This window comes from Haemorhous mexicanus, chromosome 22, assembly GCF_027477595.1.
Source record: "Haemorhous mexicanus isolate bHaeMex1 chromosome 22, bHaeMex1.pri, whole genome shotgun sequence".
NCBI lineage: Eukaryota > Metazoa > Chordata > Aves > Passeriformes > Fringillidae > Haemorhous > Haemorhous mexicanus.
Window position 1 is genome coordinate 706,095 of NC_082362.1, and position 23,646 is coordinate 729,740.

General features: G+C 51.2%; 1 protein-coding gene across 4 annotated transcripts in view; it reads right to left on the minus strand.

Annotated features, from left to right (window-relative positions):
- The window catches only part of MTMR4 (myotubularin related protein 4), a 55,071-nt gene that overhangs the window by 23,368 nt on the left and 8,057 nt on the right, over positions 1-23,646 (minus strand). For 3 of the 4 annotated variants that reach the window (XM_059866342.1, XM_059866341.1, XM_059866343.1), the window contains exons 2-3: positions 11,017-11,098; positions 2,094-2,183 (exon numbers count right to left, since the gene is read on the minus strand). In XM_059866342.1, the coding sequence (XP_059722325.1) occupies positions 2,094-2,183; positions 11,017-11,019 (93 nt within the window). In that variant the 5' untranslated portion in view covers positions 11,020-11,098. The remainder of the gene's footprint in view (positions 1-2,093; positions 2,184-11,016; positions 11,099-23,646) is intronic. The other variant, XM_059866340.1, reaches the window with a different exon arrangement.

Genomic DNA, 23,646 nt, shown 5'->3' on the forward strand with positions numbered 1-23,646 from the left:
GGGGTCCAGGGAGGTGGTGGTGTCACCATCCCTGGAGGTGTCCAAGAACAACTGGATGTGGCACTCAGTGCTCTGGGCTAGGTGACAATGTGGGGATCAGCCACAGGTTGGACTCGATGGTCTTGGGGGTCTTTTCCAGCCTCAGTGATTCTGGGATTCTGAGGCTGATCAGAAGCTCCTGTCCCAGGGCAGTGTTACTTATGTGATCCTGCTGTGCCATTTAAACATGGGGTGCCCTCAGCTGGCCTGTGAGACTCAGTAGTACCACCCAGGTAAATAAGTGAACCGAAGTTGTACCCTGTTCCTGCTAACAAGGCTCTCAGGGATTCTGTGTATAGTTATTTATATGACTGAGGAAGCTTGTCCTGATTAAACTGCAAGAAAGCTTCATTAAAATTACCTTCATATTTAAGTATCTGTTTTTCCCCACCAGTCTGGACACGCCATAGTTGTTTTTAAAACACAGGAGGCTGGCAAACAGTCAAAGTTTACTTTTTTTTTTATATTAAAAGAAAAAGAAGGCAGAACAGCCTAAAATTCACCAGGCCTCTTTGTCCTTAGCTAATCAGGCTCCTCCTGCTCCCTGAATGCCACTTACACCAGGTGATGTTGGTAGCAAATTATGCAAAAAATGTCACGACAGTTTATTATTTCAGCCAGAGCTGAAACCTGCCAGACAGGGCAGCTGATGACACAATTCATTACACTGTAATTAGTACAAGTCAGACCACCTTCTCTTTATTTTGAAGTTGTTTCTATGGCTTGGGTATAAAAACCTGAATTTCAGACTTCAAGTGACAAGTGTACTAACAACTTCTCCTTTCTTTGTACAAAAATAACCACCCTAGCCTGGCATCTGTGCGAACACTCTTGAAAAATATTAATTATTTGCCTAAGAGAATATCCTCTCTTTATTTCTGCAGCTGATTTCTGCAGGCTTGCCAAAGCTGTTTTTATCTGGCATGTGTCTCTCCTGCTTACGTGGCTCTTTCACACAGCAAGAGAGGGAGACAGAACAGGAAGGGGCTGGTAAGGCTGCAAGAAGTGATGGAGGGAAATCCTGGAATAAACCAGTAGGTGCCCCAGTACAGCTTGTTACCAACTGATGGCATCCTACTAGAGCCACAGGATCCTGGAATGGTTTGGGCTGGGAGTGACATCCCAACCCAAGTTCATCCAGTTCCACGCCCTGCCACGGGCAGAGACACCTTCCGCTGGGCCAGGTTCCAAGTCCCATCCAAGCTGGTCTTGAACACTCTGCTTTACAATAAATTAACAATTTACTGAAGGCAAATTACCCTTGGGAGGGTTGAACTTTAATTCTCCACACAGCAAACTAAGGCAGAGTGTGCTCTTCTCCAGAAGTCTCAGCTCAGTCGCCTCAGCAGCTTGGCCCCCAAAAGCCACAGCCCTGCAGGCCTGACCCTGTACAACTCCCCAGCCTGTGGATGTTCCTTTAAAGCCAATAGCTAGCTCTCAGTCCTTCTTTTCCCCAGCACTGTTTGACAAGGCAGTGACAGTGTCAGAACAAACTCAAAACACTGCAGCACCAAGAACAAGGTGAGCCTGGCTCCAGCCCCAGGAGGAGGACGGTGAGCACTGGAGGATGTTAAAGGAAGCACCAATTCCCAGGACAGAATGCTGCCCTCGCTGCACAGCAGCAACAGCACCCGGGGCTCTTCCCAGGGCTTTCTGCAGCAGGAGGCTGGCACCATATGGAGGTTCCTTCTTCCAGCCACCGTGCAGCAGGAAAACACCAGGGGCGAGATGCTCGAGGGGAAAGCAGGTAGTGCAGCCCCCACGCTCCCCATGTCCCAGAATCTCCCTGGCTGCAGTGCAGGACAGGCAGCAGCACTTCCCTCAGGGAATGCCAGGGCTGGCTGTGCACTGCAGCAGCTCCGGTCGCATCCTGCCAGGGCTGGGCAGCCAGGGCCAGGGCCTGGGAACAGCCAGCCTGGCCTCCACGCACAGGGACCTGCTGCCCCGAGTGTGTCCCCAGCCTGTGGTCTCCAGGATGTGCTGGGCTGGAGAGCTGCTCTGCAGAGCCAAGCCTGCCACATCCCAGAGCTGTTTGGGTGTTTTTATTTCCTTACCTGCATGGACTCCTCCTCCTTTATGAGCTCCTTTGGGGGGAACAAGTCCTTGGCCTGGATGTACTCCAAACTGGGAGGGCCCTCCTCACCCTGCATTGCAAACAGAGCACACAGTCAGACAGTCTTGGCAGGAACATGCTGTGAAAGCCAAAAACTGAAGCTGCTGGATACTCTTGGCAGCCCAGGAGCCTGAGGATACCTGAGCATGGAAATGCCTGCTCTGTCTCCAGACCCCAGCAGTTCCTCTGGCTGTTGCAGAGTGCCCACAGCACAGTGAAATGCTGAAGCCTCCAAGTCCCGCCTTCTCCAGCTGAATGGTGTTTGGAAAGCCAAGCAGACACACCTTGGCCACAGGGGACTGATGTGACAGTAATTCTGTGGCACCAGAGCAGACACACCAGGACACAGAGGGTTTCCATCTACAGGCCAATGTCAGCCTACTCTTCCTCCTCTTAAGGACTGCTTTGTTTTGGGAGTTTTCATTTTCACTCTCACACCAAAGAAGTCTGGGAAGAGCCTGAATCTTCTGGAGGAGAAGATACAACTGTGAACAACCTACAACCCCACAACAACTGCACCCCAGTGCACATAATTCACAACAGGCACTACTGACTGGTGCCAGCACCAAGCCCAGGGCAGCTGGACATGTCCAGCCTGTTTAGATGGACACCCAAGAAAACCCACAGGGGCCTCAGGATGATCACACAGAACCTGCACATGCCATCCTTGACAAGTGAAGTGTATGTCTCAGTCTGGAACATGAGAATTTTCATGCACTCATGCAATCAGAGTATCTTGAGCTGGAAAGGATAAGGATAATCAATTCCCACTCCTGGTCCTGCACAGGACACCCCAAATCCCACCATGTGTCTCAGAGCACTGTCCCAATGCTCCTTGAGCTCTGGTGTGAACTATTGGTGCCAATTTTCACCAGCCCTCACCCAGGCCCTGTCACATCACTGAATTGCTGCCCAAGGGAGTGTCATCCAGACATTCAGCTACAGATGCTCACGGCTGGGAGTCCAGGATGCTGCTAATTCCACATGTATTTGGTGTGGGAATGTTTTCTTCAGAAGGCTGCTTGCTCTCTAGCTCTAGGCTCTACCATTTAACAGGAAACACTGTGTTCTGTAAGCACCGAGTAGTATTTTAAAATGACATATCTTTCTGAATATGTCACCCAAGCCAGAACCCCAATTTCAACCTGAAAAAAGGAGATCTCAATCCTTCTGGCTCAGGAATATTTCAAATGATGCTGAATTCTCTTGTGTTTCTGACAGGGGCTGAAGCCTCAGCACCTACAGGAAGAGCCTGGCCTGAGGTGCTCCCTGGACCTCAGACAGCGGCAGCCAGACCCCTCCCACGTCACATCCAAGGAACCTGCACACATGTAACATGCTGTTAGAGCCTTCATAAAACTCAGCATCAGCCCCAGCTGGAGGCAAAGGCACTGCCCCTGTCACCACACTGTGAGAGACACAGGGCACAGCACCAGCTCCAGCAGCAGCCAATGCTCACTGGAGACCACGGGGGGCTTGGGACCCCTCCTGCCAGTGGCTCACTCCAAGGCTGAGGCACCAGCCCAGGAGAGCACAAAGGGAAGTGTGTGCCCATGTACCGGTGCAGCAGCCAGGAAGCAGAGATCCTCTCCCACCCTCACTTTGCAGTTTGCAGAGAAATCCCAGGGAGCAGCAGCAACTGGAACAGGGTGGCCTGAGCTCTCCACCCGTCTGGGTGTCCTTGAGTCCCTCCTCGCCTGCAGCACAGGGCAGGCGGAGGCTGTGCATCCCCTCCCTCCACAGCCCCAGCCCCAGTACCGGCAGGGCGGGGGTCAGCACCCTGCTCTCTTCACAAGCCTCTTGAAGCCCTCGGAGCCCATCTGGCCAGGAGTGCCCGGGAGGGGGTGAGGGTGGGTCTGCAGGAAGGGTCAGAGCAGGAAACCCCCTCTCGCTGAAGATATAAAAGGTGCCGAGTGCAGGACCCCACAGCACAGCACCGCACCGGAGGGAGGGGGCGCGGAGCTTCCCAGGGATCGGCTGCTCTCGCACGGTAATTTCTCAGCTCCAGGCAGGGAGCAGAGCCTGCGGGGCCCAGCAGAGTGGCCAGGGCCTGCCGGGGCTCAGCCCGCGGCGCCGGGCACTGCTGTGCCCTTGGGCCCGGCCCGGACAGCAGGGACGGGCCACGGTGTCCTCCGGCGGCATGTGGGAGCCAGGAGAAGGGGATCCCCCTTCACCAAGGCAGATGCAGAGGATGCCTCCACCGGCATGTGAGTTGGAGAGCGCAGCTGGCTTATGGCCCCGCTTCCATGGAGGAGAGAAGGGTAATAAAAAGCAGCACTTACAAAGCAGTTGAGCATGGAGCAGGAGACGCGGCCTGGCAGACTCATGTTCATTTCCCGAGGCGGCAGCAGGGCCGGGCAGGCACAAGCAGCATCTCCTGCCTCCGGCTGCGAGCTGCGGCCCCGGCACTGCGGCAGCGTCCTCGCTCCGCCGGGAAGGGCAGGAGCATCCCGGCCGCCGGGGGCCCGAGCAGGTGCCGGTGCCGGTGCCGCCGCCGACAATGGAGGGAGGGCGGGCGGAGGACGGGCAGACTCCACCTCCCTCCCAGGGCTGCCGAGCGTGGCTCTGCCATCTGAGCATCTCCGTGACGGGCGAGACAGAAAATGGAGCGGGCGGCGGGATCGCGGGTACTGCCCGTTCCTCGGCCGGGAGCGGCATTCCCGGCCCATGACGCTGCTCCCGCCGGCACCTGCCTCGTGCCGCACTGATGGCGGCGCTGGAAGCGCCGGGAACAATAGCGGGAAGGCTGCTTCGTGCCCCGGCACCGCGCCCTCTGCCCCGAGCCCTCCACCCTGGCCACCCGGCACGGAGCCTTCTGCCACGAGCCCACTGACCCCACACCAACGCCTCCACACGAGCACTGAGGCCTCTGCTCCAGCTCCGTGCCCTCTGCTCCGAGCCCTCCACCCTGGCATCAAGCCCTCTGCCCTGAGCCCTTCAACCCTGTGTCGACCCCTCCATCAAGCCCTTGGCCTCAAGGCCTCTGCCCCAGCAGTGACCCCTCTGCCCCCAGCCATCCACTCCAATGCCGAGCCCTCAGCCCTGGCCCTGCTCCCAGTAGCTCAGCCAGGATGTGCCACTGCACCCCTGAGCCTGCTATCCTCGAGCAGTCCTCCGTGCCTGGACCGGGAGATGAGGATAACAGGGCTGCCCTGCTGCATCTCACTACTCAACACTCCCAAGATCATAAGTCCTCCATTCCAGGAGCTTCAGGTGCACAGGCACAAGTCAGATGTCCCTGGCTCCCACCAGCACCTGTGTGCTGGAGCCTGTGCTCTGGAGTGGACAAGGCTCCTCTTGCTGACCACTTGGACACAGCTCCCATGTGAAGTTTCCCCACCTCCCATTGGAAACGCTCACAGACACAGGGTAAGGCCATGGGCACAGGAAATGCTGTGGTTGAACACCCACCTCCCCACACCAGCCCCCTACGAGCTCTTCTTTACTACCTGCTGTTCATCAAGCCCAGGAGCAAACAGCTCCCAGGTCACAGTGTATCTCAGGAACCACAGAAGCAGCTTCCTGGGCAAACCCATCTTCATTTCTACCATCAGCTGCTGCTCTGCCCCACCACTGAGCCAGAGGGAGAATCTCTGTTAAAATGCAAAATTAAAACCTGATCCTTCATCAGTCCCCAAAGACTATCTGGCTCAAATCACATCAGCTTTTTGCTCCCAAAACACAAATCCAAACAGCACAGCCTGAGCCATTGAGCTCCTCTTAGATATGTCTGCCTCAAAGACACTACAGACAGCTCTCCCCAGCAATACCAATGGGATCTCAAAGAGCTTTTCTTAAGTCAGATAAAAGACTTCAACATTTCTCTGCAAAATTGTCCATGGTTAGATTATTCAGAGCTGCCTTGGCTAAAGGGACAGCTTTGTGACACCCAGACATGCTGCCCACTGTCACTTGCAGAGCAAAATTCAGTTCCATGAGCTCCCTTGCTGACAAAACAATCCCACAGATTCACATGGTTACATCAGTTTCACTACTTAGGATTAAAGACTTAGAAGAAGACATAGCCACACCTATAGATAAGCCATGAAATCCCATTTCACCCTTGCATTGCCCCACTCCACCATTTACACGGAGCACAGCAGGTGGATGTTAGGCATTGCTCATCCTTAGGGCACCTGAACTAGTTGGCACCCACAAACCAGAACACAAGAACAGAGGGTTATGGACACAAACAGATGATTACACATAAGGACAGAGGGTTATGGATGAGGTTACAGACTTGTCTTGGCCAAAAGTGAGTGGCAAGCGAGGTGCCCTGCTCCCTGCAGGTGACCTTTGCCTGGGTCACTGGAGGGAATGCTGAGAGAAGATGGAGCAGCTAAAGCTGAAGGAACCTTTTGTACTAGAGAGAAAGTGTGGCTAGAAACACTGTAAAGCCAATATTTATTGGGTTTTTGACATGTATCAGGGGAAAAGCAACCCAGCGTATTTGGGGAACAGCTGAAGTCCAGGAGTTTCTTGAGCAGAGTGTGAGCACACATTGCTGTTAAGTGCATACAGCACAAGACTATAACACACAAAACCACTGACAAGGTAGGTAAGAGGTTTGCTCCAACCAACAGTAAGATTTTTAGGGCCAAGGCTCAGTTCAGGGCCTGGCACAGGGATTGTGGCATTGTAACCCCCCTAAGCTGCAGCTGTGCAGAGTTAAAGGGCTGCTTGTCAAATCAGTACCCTAAATTTCCAATCTAAGCTGACCTGAACATCCACAAATAAAACTTCTGCTTTCACTGAAATATTTCTGCACTTTTAGTATCAGAAAAAGACTCACACATGACTTAGAAACTCCTGCCCAAGCACTGAGCCTGGTGCAGAGCAGAAACCTTGCTCTGAAGTTCAGTGGCTTCACAGACTTTCAAGAGGAACTTGATCCAGACTCTGCTTTCACTTCCTTCAAGAATTCCCAGAATACCTGCCCTCCTTTCCATCCAGTGACCCAGGCAAAGGCAAGAGTGGTGCTGGGCAGTCCATCACAGGACTGGAGCATGCTCCAGACTCCTTAGCTGGCTTAGCCAGAGGGAATTCCTAAATGCCACCTCGGATGCCTCCCCAGCTGGGCTCTCTTCTCCACTGTCACAAATCACAGAGGAGAGAAGGTTATTTCACAGAACTGGGCTCCTCTGAGTGTTCTCAGTATGTGTGTTCATGTAGGCAGAGAGAGAAATCTTCATCATCTCCCAACCACCCTTACAAGTGTTTCTCATTTCTGAGGAAGAGGAACTGAATATAATGTGGGCAGCATGTTCTTAAGGGCAGCTGGCAGTGATTCGCCCCTTTTCCCTCCCACTAGCAATGCCTACTGCTCCTGTGCTGCTCCTCCCACCCCTCCAAACATCCCTGGATCCACATTGCAGGTAAACAGTTTGCAGCCTTCTCCTGAAGGTCCCAAAAGGGATTTAGAGGCTTGGAGATGATACAGTGCATGGCAAAGATAGGACTGGCACTCAAGGGGCCATTCTGCTGCCTCCAAAGGAGATGATATTCCTTATGGAGACACGTCTACATGCACCAGGAGCCCAGCCTGCAGCACAGGGTTCACAGGGAACATTTGGTCCCACTTGCCCAAGGAATCTGCATTGAGAGCACAGGACAGGCATCAGGATGCTGAAATCTCTCTTGTGGTGTGGAGCCAGACAGCATCCTGAAATGAATCATTTTGCCAGTGGCTGGTCAAGCTTTCTGCAAGTTTGGGAAAGTGGGGGCCAGGGAGCAGCTAATTCCCACCTGGCAAGGTCCCTTCTAACCAAACCATTCCATGACTCTAAGAGAAAAACTGGTCCCAGTCACTGCAGGGAGTTAGCAGCACACCTGATTCAGCTTTCCACAGACATGTACACCCTTCCCAACCCGGGTGTAGCTTTATCCCCTATTTCTTTTTAGCACCACAAATAAAATTGCTCTCTCCTTAGAAGGCACCACACCCATCCCATCTATAGATTAAGGGTGGGCTTTTCCTCACCCCTGCATGGAACATCACCCTACAGATAGAGGGGAGGGAAGGCAAGGGCTGGCAGAAATCTGCATGTACAGCCCTGTCCCTGGTAGCACATCCACTGCACAGACTGCTCTGATCTGCCTCCAGCTGGAGGAAACCAACAGAAAAATTGGCAGAAGGAGGTGACTGTCCTGGAAAGGGAATTCCAGGACATGAGAAATAAGTCAGCGGGAGCCAGGGAAGCTCTCTCTGACAGCCAGGGGCACCAGCAACAGAGGGGCCATCAGGATACTCTACTTTAGATCCTTCCAGGTCTGAATATTTATTTTCAGTGAAGATCAAACTAGGAACTGGTTATCTAGATCTTTTTTTTTCCAGGTGAGATGGGGAAGGCAGAGACTCGCATCATTTATCTTATTCTAAAAGTTAAAATTTATTCTCTTTCTGTCTGGCAGATGCCTACACTGGGTGAGATGAGCTGCCCTCAGACACATATTTCTCTCCATAAGCTGATGCTGAGACTGATGAGCTGTGACCAAAGGCACTTCTTGTTCTGCCTCCCCTACTTCTGTTGCACAAAGGGCATCTTTGTTTCGCGTCCCCCTACATAGTTAATTTCTTCAAAGCCTAGGGAGGTTTGTGGGTGAACTGAAAGGCTACCGAACCTGAGGTGGAAACAAACCTTTAAACCTGTACAAAGAGAAGTTACTGTTTTATACCCCATAAACCAGGACTGGGATGGTGGGTGTCATCTTTTAATCTGGATTGGATGATAGAATAATTTATAGATCTGTAATACTGCATTTGGAATTAGTTCAGAAGGGCGCCCAGAGGTGAGCATGGATTGGAATATGTAGCAAGAAACCTTTGAGGAGAGGAACAAAAGGGCACAAGTCACAGGCTGTCAACTCCATGCACCAGCACGAGGAGATGAGGGATGGCTGCCAATGCCCACCTCAGATAAGTCATGGGCCCCTCCACAGAGTAAGAACCATATGCCTACAGTGTCGGTATCCTGGCAGTCAGGAGAGGGAATGCTGCTGCAGGTCCTGCCAGGTGAGGGCACACACCTGAGTCATGCACCTCTGCAGCACTCACTGGGCCCTGTCACTCAGGTGTCTGACCAGCCTTGCCCTCAGGGGGCTCAGTCTGGCCTTCTCCGTGTATCCTGGGGAGATTTTGGATGCATTTTCCATGTGTTTATTCCCTTTTTTTTATTCATATCTGGATACATCTGCATCCCTCTCACCTCAATCCCACCCAGAGGAGCTGTTGGGTTTCACACCTCCAATGTGACACCAGGGCAGCTCCAAGCTGAAGTGTGAGGCCCTTTCTCAGGTTTTGACAGGCAAGGACTTTCAACTCCCCACCCCAGACTAAGTTCCTCACCCTGCAGCATGGGGATCAGTTCTTCCAGCAGAAGCACAGGAGATCTTGAGGCAGCACCAGAAAGCACAAGGACAGGGGCTACAGCAAAAATGCTGAGTGTGTAGCTACTCGAGCTGAGAGCTTAACTCATGCAGAGAGCACGTTTCCTTTCCTATTCCAGTTGTTAACAAAATATATCCGGGACAATCCCTCAGGAGATGTCACCATTTCGTCAAGCACTCTGCCAGATTTTTATCTTTTATTTTTTCTATATGTTTAACCTAAATTTTCATGTCCTCAGTCTGAATTTCCAGCCCTTTGTCTATCTCTGCAGTTCTCCTCAGCACCTCTTCCCCCACAACAACATGAAGCTGGTGCTGATCCATGTCACTGCAGCAAGTTCAGGCTCTGCCCACCCACAGCCCACATGCAGATCACTCCTCTTCAAACTACCCCCCCTCAGGACACTCTCAGCACATCTTTCAACATTCCCAGTCCCCAGTTTTTTCCTCCCAGCAGATCCCTTTTATTTTGGGTTATTTCTTGCTGGAGGTATTAGAGGCCCTTTATCTGAGTTTATCAGCAATCTGGCTTCTTTGGCTGTGGTTCAGATTCTTTGCTACCACATTTTTCTGTGACTAATTCTTGTGAAATTTCTGCTTCTTTGGTGGCACCAGAGCTGTTATTAACATGGTATGAAATCCTTCACTGAAAGGCGACAGAGGAACACAATGAGAAACCCCAGCAGTAAGTTTTAAAGAAAAAAATAAATCAGTAAGCCACAAAAACTGGATGACTATGTCAGTAGTACAGGGAGACAGAAGGGGGTTTCAGTCTTACTTTTTTTTCAAAATATATTCCAATAAGAGATTTAGGAATAAATATTTCCTGTTAACAGCATCTTGACGACAGTGATACATCCTCTCTATTATGTTACTGTATATAATACACAATACTGTTGTACTCCTCTTGCCCATTCTTGTATTTCTTCTCCTACATTTAGCAGCAGAACAAGTTTTGGACACACAAAGAACAAGACCACCCACAGAGGCAGACCAGAATCATGGAATCGTTAGGGTTGGAAAAGCTCTCTAAGATCAATGAGTCCAACCATCCCCAAAGCACTGCCAAGGCCACCACCAACTCATGTCCTCAAGTGCCACATCCACTGGGCTGTTAAACCCCTCCAGGCACAGAGACACTGACACTGCCCTGGACAGCTGTGCCAGGGCTGGACAACCCTTTCAGAGAGAAATTTTCCCAATATCCAACCTGCCCCTCCCCTGGCCCAGCCTGAGGCCGTTCCCTCTCCTCCTGTCCCTGTTCCCTGGAGCAGAGCCCGACCCCCCCCAGCTGTCCCCTCCTGTTGTGCAGAGCCACAAGGGCCCCCCTGAGCCTCCTTTTCTCCAGGCTGAGCCCCTTTCCAGCTCCCTCAGCTGCTCCTGGGGCTTCAGCCCCTTCCCAGCTCCAATCCCTTCCCTGGACACGCTCCAGCCCCTCAATGTCCATCCTGTAGAGATGAAATAGAACATGGACTCACCATCCTCAGACACCGTCTAAACCCTCCTGGTTCAATCACAGCTCAGTTGCTCAGTCTCTTCTTGTTCTTCCACAAGTCTCACCTGCAGCAAATAGGAGACAAACCAGAGCAGAAGTTTAGCTTATAGGAATTTAGTTAAGAAATTTTATTTACAGGAATGGTCCTCCAGTGTGAACAGAGGGGAAAAAAAATCAAGACCCCCTGAGGCCAGTGCCCAGTCTCTCTCTATCCCTTCCAACCTCTGCTTTGTGCCCTTTCCAGGAGCTGCTGGAAACCAGATTCAGCATCAGGGGGAGCCACCAAATCCTTTTGGTCACTCACACAGCACCCTGGACTTGTCACATAAGCACACAAGAGCCTGTGCCCCCCAAGCACAAACCCCCCACTTTGGGGGAACACAGGAGGGAGCTGAAGGAAGACAGGCTTGGTCACTGTGGTTCAAGGACCTGGGGAAGATCCTTCACAGGGAACTTGAGTGTTTGGAGAAGATCATTGTGGTCCTGGGAGAAAAACACCTCTAAATCCAATTGGATCCTGCCTGGGAGATGGGGCAGGATGCAAGCACTCCAAGTACCAGGAAAAACCAGCAAGTCCTTCTGCCAGCTTTGCCCTGCTTGAGGGAGGTCACAGGGGGCATCTATAGGAAAGGGAAAGCCAAGCAGCAAGACTTGAATAAGGTCCTGCTCCAAGATCTTTTCCAACAGGACCAGATGTTCCCACAGGTGATCCTGGGAACTCCATGGAGGAAGAGACCCTTCCTCAAAGCTTTCAGGTGTCTCCAAGATCAGCTGATCACCAACATCTCTCTCATCTGCCCACATTTTGCCTCTGTTTTGCTCTTCCAGCCCCCCAGAAGGGATGGAATAATCTACAATTAATGACTGGGACCAGGGATGAGCTGAACCCTGGGCACTCCTCTCCTGGTACCACTCATGTGCCTGAGCAGCCTCCCACTGCCCCATCTCTGGCAGTGCCCAAAGCCAGGCTGGATGGAGCTTGGAGCAACCTGGGATAGTGGAAGGTATCCCTGCCTATGGCAGGGGGTGGGATGGGCTTTAAGGCCCCTTCCCACCCAAACCATTCTGGGATTCTGCGAAGCAGCACAGAAATCTGCATGTGTGTGTCCCAATGATTTTTAAATACAATGACATTTTAAACAGGGATCTTCAGTATTTCAAAGTAGGTTGAGGATGGCTCAGAGCTCACCAACTCAACCTAATTTCTGCTGGTTCCCTGTAGCCGTCAGAGCTCTGGGAATGCTCAAGGTCTTCCGTAAATTTTGCCACCATTAATTTTAACCTTTCTCCTCCTCAGGTGAAATACAAATGCCAACAAATGTGCAATTGGAGATTATCTAAACATCTCACACAACACACCCCAGCTGGGAATCTCCCTCCTTCCACCACTCAGAAATTGTGTTGGTTACAGAAGAGCTCTGAATATCTGCCCAAGGCTTTCCTTTGCTCAGGGATTTCCTTCCCAGCCCAGAATTAAGTCAGAAGGCCAAGTGAATGCCAGTACAGAGGAGTCATTGCTGAGATAGGATTCCCACAGTGAGGTAGCTGCTCCCACCCTGCTCCTGCTGTGCCCAGGTTGGAATCGTTATCCTTGGCCTTTCAGGTCATCTCTCACATTCCACCATGCACTTGACAGGAAAGGACAGGAGAAAGGAATGGGAGGTCAGAAAGGACTCCAGTCTTGTGCAATATATCTCTATATTTAATTCATATCTTTCTGGGGCCATGGAGCTGTTCTGAGGGCTCTAGCCCCTCTGTGCTGGAGCCAGGCTGGGAGAGCTGGGGGTGCTCACCTGGAGAAGCACAGGGAGAGCTCAGAGCCCCTTGCAGAGCCTGAGGGAGCTCCAGGAGAGCTGGACAAGGCATGGAGGTACAGGACACAGGGAATGGCTCCCACTGCCAGAGGGCAGGGATGGATGGGATATTGGGAAGGACTTGTTTCCTGTGAGGGTGGGCAGGCCCTGGCACAGGGCGCCCAGAGAAGCTGTGACTGCCCCCAGATCCCAGGAAGAGTCCAAGGCCAGGCTGGATGGGGCTTGGAGCAGCCTGGGACAGTGGAAGATGTCTCTGCCATGGCAGGGGGTAGAACGAGATGGTCTGTAAGGCCCCTCCAACCCAAACCATTCTGTCACATTACCTTACATTTAAAAGCAGATCATGAAGTTCCAGGAAACTATGAAACTGTGATTCCCACACACTGGGAATCAAATTTGCTATGAAAACAGAAAAAAACAAATACTGCACTATCACACTTCAAACCCAGATCAGTCTGGCTCTTTTGAACTATAAAAGCCTTTTTCCCACTACTTAGCAAATGATCTCACATATCAGACTTAACAGAGGAAAGAGCCTCCTGCAGGAGCTACCAGGAGAGTCACTGCCAACTGGTGACTTGCAAGTGACATGAGAAGCACATTTAGTTTGTAGGTAAGAAAGGAAAGAAAAATGTTAAATATGCTTTTTTCCCTAAACATGAAGATACTTGAATTATGGACAACACTGAACACCAGGAGTCTTCCTGCAGTGTGCTTTGTACCAGTGTATGCAATCACTGCTAATGGCCAGTGCAGTTTCTCAGTTCCTTCCCTGTACAAGTCAGCAATGACCAGAAACTGAAACTCTGTGGCTGCGTCAGACTGAGGAGGTTCCGCCTCACTCCCATCCCCCAGCTCTCTGGATAGCCAGTTGCCCAAGAGGAAGGCAATCCACAGCAGCAGGACTCCTGGCCCCATGAGCTCAGCCTGCTGGAATGCTGCTGCTCCTGTGTCCCCAGGGCCTTCCTCCTCTTGTGGGAGCACGGGCAAAGCTGAAGGGGCTCCTGAGAATTTATGGGGTGAGAAAAAGCCAGGAGATACCACAATAATCCACGTGCTGCTTGTTCCTCTGGGGACCTCCAGCCTCACCCAAATGACACTTGGCCCAGGCCACCAGGCAGTCTTGCTCGAGCACTTGTGCAGCTCCACGTGCCCCTGTGCTGGCATCTCAAATGCAACCTTCTGTTTCAGGGCTGGCCATAGCCCTCCTCCTTACAAAGGCTGCTGTGTCCCACTGGCTGCTTGTTCTGCCCCTGTGGCCTCTAGCCCAGGGTCTCCAGCCCTTGGGAGAGAGGTGGTAGCTGCCCACTGCACCCAGCAATGCTGTCCAGCACCTCCCTGGGCTGGACCCACCAACTTCTCCTGCGGAAGTCAGGTTTGGCACCTGCTCAAGGAGCCTCCCACGCGAGAGGCTGGATTACCCCAAAATCCAGGACAGAAGCGCTCCTTGAAATCTTGGTCACAGGAGATGGGCTGGGGCTGGCCACCTGCTATGCCAAGGTGGAGGCTGATGCTACAGATTTAAATGAAGAAGGGACCAGGGACAGTGAAATCCAAGACAAAAAGGATGACACTGAAAAGAAGATAAAAGAGAATAATGGCTTTCACACACAGATGGAATGACTTAATCAAAAAATGCTTTTGGTTGAAAGGGACCTTAAAGGTCATCTTGTTCCAGCCCCTGCCATGGGCAAGACCAGGTTGCTCCAAGCCCCATCCTGTCTGGCCTTGGACACTTCCAGGGATCCAGAGGCAGCCACAGCTACTCTGGGCAACCTGTGCCAAGCCCTGCCCACACTCACAGAGAATTCCTTCACAATATACCTAACCTAAATTTTCTCTCTTAGTTTGAACCCATTCCTCCTTGTCCTGTCACTGGCACAACGATAGCTCATGTTGAGTTTTTCACGTTGAGTCACCCCAAAGCCCAGAGCCTCGGGCTTTTCTGCTGCTGTGCAGTCACAGGCAGAGCATGGGGCCAGCAGCTGCCTGCCCCCCTCCCCCCCCCAGCTCACTGGAGGGGGGTACAGGAAAGAGGCACTGGTGCTGCAGGTGGGGCTGGTAAGGTGATGCCGCCTGACACAGCTGGGCTGGGGGAAGTAGAGAAAATAATTCACTTCTCTTGAGCATTTTTATAGCTTGTAACCTCCCCTGTAACTCTCAGTCTGGGAGACAAGCCCTCAGATTATAAAGCCGTGTCAGAGTTGAGAACACTCGTAAAACTCCCCATTTGCTCTCCCGTCGCCTCCTGCTCGCGTGACTCACACCACACTTCCTTATGCAACCACACTGCTGCCTCCAGGGATCTTTGGCCCTCCCGATGAGAAACAGAGGGGCAGGGACTGGAGCAGTGTCTGGAAACCTCTGTCCCCGTTCCCTGCAGAGGGTGGAAGACGCTGCTGGAAGAACCTGGCCAGGACCACCAAGCTCTGCCTGCATCCTCCAGGAAGCTCAGCCTTCAGCCCTGGCCAGACTGTCACACACACAGCAGGAAAGTCCAAACTGCAGCTCTGGCCTGCAACACCCAGGTCCCCTCTCAGCTGCAATCCAAGCCAGGATGTGACAGGAATCGCAGCAATCCCCACAAACAACTGGGCTGTCAAAACCCAGGAGAATCACTTCCTATCCCTCTGCCTCCCCAGATCTCATGGAAGTGCCACTAAAGCACAGTGGTGTGAATTTACAGGAACCTCTGAAAAAAGCTGAAAGTCCTAACTCTAGTACAGTGGGATTAACAATGTAGGGAACACAGAATAATGAGGAACAACACTCGCTCCCTGCCATCACCTGCCAGCACAGTATGGAACAGGGGTCCTGTGGGAAGGAGGCGCCCATACACATACACACATGGAGCTTTGGGAAGCTGGGAAAGGGAGCAAGTGCTGGCTAAGGCTTCCTGGTTGCAGGGGTGTCATGGGTGCCCCAGGCGAGGTGGGTGGCCCCTGGCAGCTCCTCACTCCCTGCTACGAGACTCGATTTTAATTGCTCATAAAACTCCAGCCATTGTTTGCAGTTGGAGCAGAGCCCTCTGCACTCAGCATCTGCCCCAGGCAGAGATTTTTGCTTTAATTTCAGCTAAAATGGTAGAGTTGGTCCTCATGCACTTAAAGGGGAAGAACAAGTCCAATATTAAAAAGGGAATGTTAGAAGGAAAAAACCAGGAAACCTATTAGCCTTATTGTGATCCCAAATGAAACAGAAACAGCCATCTCAAGCCTCCCACTAATTAGAGGCTAAAAATGTAATTGTCAGACCCCACAGTTACATGAAAAGCAGATTGAATGAGCTGGTCTTTGTTATTTTAAACAAAATTACAGCTAAGAGGATTGTTTCTAATGATGGTCACGACCAGCTGCTCCTCAACAACAAAACTCTTTTACTGCTGAATAACTATTAATAAGAAAAGATTGGGCTACCAGAGCCCCCGAATGTCACAGCAATACCAGATGATGGTAACAAGTTGCCAAAGTATTCAGATTGCTCTGCAGCATGAAGGGATCATAATATATGGTCTAACCAGGGGAAGGGCTGAATTCCAAGATGAAGAATTACCCATGGATGAAGGGCTGCTGGAAGTCCAGATTAGAGGATCTCATAGGCACCCCCACATGAGCTGCTCAACAGGGACTGGCAAAAAGTCCACTGCAAAAATATATAATAGCAGTGATGACAGAGGGGACTGATGGGTGGCACTTCTGTCCTCAGCACTGCTGGGACCATGGCTACAACTGCCAGAGCTCAGCCAGCACACTTGGAGCAGGAAGACCAATGCCATGTATGGATCCAAAGCAAAACTTATGCAGCTTAAAAACCCAAAGATAATAAAATAAAATAATTCCTCAATATACTGCAGTATTTATGCTAAGTATTGGTCTTGCTGCCAAGGACAGATCTCAATCCAATTACTGGTAGATGAAGTTTCAGAATGGAGTAAGTTCCATCAAGCTTATGGGAAAAGTTGTCGTTTTTGTTACTCGGAGTGTTTAAAACTCCATTAAATAGCTGGTTTTAGTCCAGGTCTGAATACATGAATCTCCACAGGCTCTGGGTAAGCAGAGCTGCCCATGGTGCCCTTGGCACACCCCAACCTCCAGGTGCTCTTTCCAGGATCAGTGACTTGGGACCACAGACTGAATCTCATGTTCAAAGTTATCCTACCTGGGAGATGTGAGGAGGGCAAGAGGAATTACTCCAGGGGAGGGGGCCACCTGCCATTACACTGCATGGCCCATCCTGAGTTCCAGGGGATGGCCCCAGGCCAACACAGAGCAAGACTCGGCCACTGCCTCACTTAGCCCATGGCACAGAACCACATCCCACCCCGACTCACCCACAGCCACCAGGAGAAGGTCATGACTTGCAAACTCTTCCTGGTTGTCCAAGCCAGGAGTCAGATCATGATTAAAATACCCTGAAAGCATCTTTCTTCATATTTAAAAGTAATCATGACTTCTTTGAAGGCTGCTGAGGCTTCAGTTGCATTCCAGGCAGGAACATCTAGGTTTCAAACATGGGACTGTTCCCAAGAGCTCAGGCCACGACACATAAATCAGCTCTCTGCAGGACTGCAGGGTTCAGGGAAACGTGCCGTAGCCAGGAATGCTCCTGACTGCACTGCACCGGGAGAAAAGCCCTCAAAAACACACCCACATGTGGCCAGTGCTGGGCTGGTCCTCATGCCCATTCCCAGGGCAAGCCCATACAGCTGTACAGGGAGGATGCTGGAGGCTGGGCTCAGCCACAGAGGGACACAGGGAACACAGGGACAGATTATCCAGGCCTGTAACTGACAGCCAGGCACAGGGCGAGAGGGACAGAATATGCCTGTGCCAGCTGCAAAGGAGGGCAGGAGATGCGTGAGGATAATGTTACACAGAGCAACAGGAAAGAAACCAGAGCCCTGCTGGGACAGCAAATCCCCAAAGAAGTGCAGGAGGAGCAGCAGAGCAAAGGAGAGAACAGGCAGAGCAAGTTCAGGATTTCAGGAGCACAACTGCCATGGAGTCAAATCTCCCAAATGGTGAAGGTGGGGAGAGTAACATGGAGATTTAGTGAAGCTCAGGGTTTTTGCAGCAGCAGTTCCAGGCTGAGGAGATGAGGGACTTCCCTTTGACAGGGCTGTGTCCAAGGGACTTATTGTGGAAGTGGGGAAAAAAAAAATAGGCATAGGAGGTGAGCAGGAGCAGAGGTGAGATTTGCTTTTAACAGGGGAGAAACTACACAGCATGGAGAAGGATTCAGAGGCAGCTGAGCAACTGAGCAAGCGGGGAAGAAGAATAGTGTAACAGGGAGGAACAGACAGCACAGGGTCAGAGATCAGAGGACAAACCAGAGGAGAACTTGTGCCTGGTGCAGGGAAAAGAGCTGAGTGCCAGGAGGAAATGCTGACAGTGCGTTTTGTCCTTCCCCTCTAAAGAAACAAGGTCCTCTGCAGTAAAAAAGAAGGAGAAAGAAGGATGGAGAAATCAGAGGGGTGCCTGGAGCAGCTACAGGCTTAATGCCAAATAAAAGCAAAGCTCTGGTTTAGTATAGCCCAGAGTAGCTCTGCCATGAGCCCTGAGCCTGCACGGCTGTGGGCAGGCCTGGACCCCAGAGCTGCCATGGATGTACCACTGCCAAAAGGGAGAATGAACAGGAGTAATTTTGGAAAAGGAAACACATGAGGTGGCTGAAGATCACGGAGCTTGGGAAGAACAATGCAGACCCTGGGGCAGAGCTGCTGGTGGGAACAGAGGTCACTAAGCTGAGCAGGCATCACTGGAGCAGGAGCAACACTGGGGTACAGGCAGTTTTGGGGCTCGTGCTGCTGAACAGTGTAGAACTGAGGACTGCTGAGGATGGAAGGAACGATGCAGGAATGTAGAAGAGGGTGTAGAAAGAGCTGGAGGGGGAAACAGACAAACAATACTAGATCTTGCGGGAGGGAAACACCACCAAAATTTAAAAAATGCTGAACTCAATAGTCTGGGCCAGGGATACACCTGGAGCCAAGACCTACCAGCCACCTCTGTGTCAGGCTCAGGGGACGGCTTAGCCTGGGGACACTGTCAAAGCAGTGTAATGACGACTTGTTTTGCAGAAGAGTGAAGGAACCAGGGAGGGGGAGATCTTTATGGTACATCCAAGCTCCAGGACCATGTCCCCATCAGCATTTTGTCTGTCTCATCCTTTCCTCTGCCACATCTTGCTCAGCCAGGAGTCAGGAGAGATGGATACACAGAGGAGCCAGAAAACAGTTTATATCATGTGCAAGATGGAACAAAACTATCTTCAAGGTCCTTTTCAAACCTTGCATTCTGCAAGTCTGTGAGATGGGGGTGCACAGGCAGATTCTGATAGACCCCAGCTGCAGGGTCCAGCAGTGTCACCCAGATGCTATCAAGGTGTACGGGATAATGAGAGAACAGAGCCCACCACTTTGCCAGCAAATGAGCACTGCTATCCATCTCTGCAATGATTTTAAGCATAATTAATTTCAGCAGCCTGCCTGCCTGCCAGCTGAGTCTGCTCTTTTCATTAAAGACAGTGAAATCGGAGTTTCAAGGGGAATGCAATGACGGTGAAGGAAGTAGAGCCACGACCAGGAGCAGGAGTTTCTCAGCTCATCTCTCCTCTTGAGGCTGTGGCTCTGCCGGCACCACAGCCCGCGGGCTGGGGCAGCCGGTGGCACCAGGTGGCAGCAGCACACCGGGGATGGTCCCCTGCCAGGTCAGCGTCTGCCTCCTGCTTTGTGCTCGGAAGGAGCAGGGCCGGCAGCAGGGCTTGGCGGAGGCGCTGCCATCACCGCACTGATTCATTCCCATCCCAGCCAGCCCGAGGCAGCTGCACACAGCGACAGACCCCTCAGTCTTTTCCATGGGGGCACGTGGAGGAAACACGGACCGAGAGAGCCCTGCTGCCCCCGTGCCATGCCCACCATACAGGCCTTTCATCACAAGCTGGCAGAGAAGTAAATAAAAGCCGAGGCTCCAAGCTGAACTCCATAACCAAGGGACTGACAGAGACAGGAAGCACGGCTTTGGCAAACATCTTCAAAGTTCCCTGTAACTCCAGCCTCTTGTTCTTCAGCTTTGTTTGCTTTTCTTTAAAAAAGCAGTTGGGACATTTCAAGTCACAATTAAGCCTTTATTCAAGTGCAAACAATTGCCTGGTCCCTACCCAAAGCAGTGCAGACAGACCCATCCCAGCTGCCATCCAGGCTCCTGCCTGCTCCTGGCGTCCTGCAGCTCCAAAGGGAGGGATGTGCGGGCCGGGGCTCCCTCTCAGGCTGCTCTCACCCGTCCCTCCACACCGTGCACTGACTTCAACTCAATCTCAGGAAGGAAGCAGCAACAGCTTCAAGGAAACGGTGCCTGCACTACTGAGGTCACATCCCAAGTCTCTAGGCCAGAGAAGTGCTGTCCAAACTGGTCTCTATGCAAACACTCAATACTCATTATGCACAAGGAGAATTCACCTGTAACTCCCCATCAGCTTGGGGAGTCTCAGACAGCCACAGTTTTTTTCTGAAAGGCAATCTTTGTGACTGCAGAAAAAACCTGAGATATGTGACCAAACACGCCAGAAGGCTCTGAAATCCAAAGACAAAGTCCTGAAGCGTGCCACTTCCCCTCCCAACCCCACTACAGGTTTTCCCAGCTAAGCTCAGGGCTTTCCCAAGCACCCATGTCTAATACCCTGGCATTCAACATGTGGGTACTTAAAAATAATTTCAACCAAACAGCAGCAACACAATGTCAGCCCTGTTGTTATTAAAAATGTAACTATTATTATTTTATACAAGTGCATAAACATACCCATGTGGTATTACCTTAGGAGTCCTAAGGATTCTGAGGCATTCTCCTGCAGCCAGAGGACAGGATGGATGGGGGGAACTATAGCCCTTGGTAAAGGGCAGCCAGGACACCTCTGGCACCTAAAGTGGTACCTGCCTGCAAGGATCTAGAATCTCCCCTGGGACAGTCAATAGAAACAGTGTCTGAAAACTGAAAATACTGCTTTTACTCCAGATGATCACACTAACACTGCTGGGATTCATAGCCCTGTGACAGCCATGCTTCAGGTCCGGCTGAGGCTCCTCAGCTCTGGAAACTCATGTTGCTGGCTGGAGGCAGACCCCAGGCCAGAGCTCAACTGCCACCATTCACCACAGGCAAAATTTCTAGGAAAGCCTGTTTTCTCCAAGGGTAGTTTTCTTCCATAGGAATAAAATGAAGTATCTTTTAGTAACCCACATAAACACATATGTGAAAAAGCTGTGACCGAAACCATCGGCAGGCTTGAGAGGACAAGGAAGCATCAGGATTTATTCTCTTGACTCACCCAGACCAAGCCCAGTTTCCCCAGCAGCCTCCTCACAAGTGACAAGGAGGATCCTGTGCCAGGCCCTGCAGCACTGACCCTTGAAACATGGCTGGGAACACACAGCTCTGCTAACACTCCTCCCCGCTCCTGGGGGAAAGCCAGCTCCTCTCCAAAACTTGCAATAATTGTACCATCACAGGAAGAACCTCTAAAACAGAGCAATGAACATCTGCTCAGGGCTTTTACCATCAAGCTAGAGAAGACCACAAGAGGAGATGAAAACCCTTGCAAGTTATTAATAAGCTAAGAGCTCACTTTCAATTACATGTCCAACCTGAGCATGGTCAGAGCTGTTGGCTCCCATGAAAACCCTGAGTTTGCAGGCACTGTCTCCTGATGGTTTGTGATGTCTACAGCCTGAACATCCTCCTTCCCAAGGAACCCTCTCAGGGCTTTGTGTTGCCACAGCTGTTCTTCACAACCAGGCAACAACTTGGAAACTTGGCCTTCATGAAGCTTTTCTGGAGGGGGTATGCCTCCTAAAACCAAGCAAAACTTTATCTGGTGTTTAACAATTCCCCTTTCCTACCCCAAGCCCCCAAAGTTTAAGAAGGTTAAATCAGAGCCTTTGGTCTTTAATTTCCAGGTGTCTGGAGCCTTTCAAAACTGGTTTGCACTTCAGCAATGGAAAACCCCATGAAGGTAGTGCCTTGCACACTGACCTGCTTTCATTAACCTCACCTCAAAGGATGTGGGCAGATCAGCAAGTTCAGCTGAGCTTAAGTGCTCCCATCTCGTGCTCTCTCTAAGCATGAGCTTAACTGCTTCTAAAAACAGCACTGGCCATGCCGGCTGCTCCAAAGGCACTCTTAGAAAGGGAAATCCCCAACCAATTGATACAAGGGAAGAGAAGGCAATTTGATATATATAGCAAGTCCCCAGCTTATCTAGCAGCAAGAGCTGCTCAAATTCACACACACTGTCCCTTCCCTGCTGGCAGCTTCCAGCAGGATGAGGGAAGAAGGTGGCCACATGCTGAGCTCAGTACTGAGAGGAGCCAGACGATTTAGTCTCATCTGCTGCAACTCACAGAGGGAACAGAGCCTTGGATTTCTTCCCCTTCATAACTGACTATAATAAAACTCATTAAGGATCAAATTCCTACCTCTACAAGGTTTAGGACAAGACTGCAATGCATCAGACTTCATCTAACCCAAATACAAATCTCAGGAAGCACTGGGATTTTTATCATCTTTGCCCAAACACAGTTCCCTTCCTCCTGACAGTGCATCACTGACATGCACTGATGGAACCCCATGGTCACCAACATCAGTGGCAGCTCTATCAGCAATTCCAGCTGAATCCAGGTTTTCCCCAGCACTGTGTTTTCACTCCAGCCCATGCTGCCACACAGGCCAGCATCCTGGGCTCCAGCCCCACATCTTCTGGAGAACAGGCAGAATGGAAAGCTGGAGTTGCAGCACTCAGTGAAACATCCCACCTCCCAGCTTCTATCGCTCTAGTATCAACCCTTTGCTGTAGGGAGGAAGCAGGAGTGGCAGCACAAGGGCAGTGGGATCCCACCCACTGGGCGGCTGCTCCCCAGGGAATTCCAAGGAGGAACTGGCTGCTCATTCCAGCTTTGGTTTTGAGTACTTCATCATTAGTAAAACATGCTGAAAATGTGACTTCCTCTGCCAGGAGACCTATTGAACCTTTTCACAGAAGTCTAAGGAACTTCCTCTTGTATTTCAGTAAAAGACAAGCTCACAGGAAGAACAGTTCCTCTCATACTTCTGAGAATTCCTCTAGTAAAAACACCTATTGAAGAAGGAACGATGCAGTGGAACAAAGAGAAAGGGAGGTGGGGGATTCACTTGTCCATAAGTCTGTGGTTTATTATAAAACAAAACTATTATTCCACTTCACAGCACAGAACCACTTTTACTTCCACTTTTGCCTCATTTAGCAATGGCAACAAAAGCTTTCTGCAAAGTTTCCTAATGAGCTAAATCTGCACAGAACCTCCACATCCAAGAGTTTCACATTAAAAAATAATCTCAATTTACTCTCCTTGCTGAACAAAAGAGGCTCTGTCTAGGATCATCTTAGCCAGCATCCAAAGGTGCTGAGCTACCCACTTTGGTTTGGAAATGCAGACATGAGACGGCAGAGAGGGATCCATCTGCTCACTGGCATACTGGGAAGAGTGGCACTCCCTGGAGAGTCCCGATAGATGAACTTTCCAGTTCCAGAAAGGGGAAAGAGCAAAGAACAGGATAAGGAAGATATAACCTCATGCCAGCCCAAGGAAGTGCAAAGGACAGCAGAGAGGAATATGACTCGCTTGCTGGCACATCCCAGCCCTGGCATCCACTTCCCATGGATCTGCATCCAGTCTGTGCTGGCTGCCTGCCAGTAATGTGGCGTTCCCTCTGGCAGCTGCCTGCAATATGTCTCCAGGGTGCCCTATAACAAGCACAGTACCTTGGATG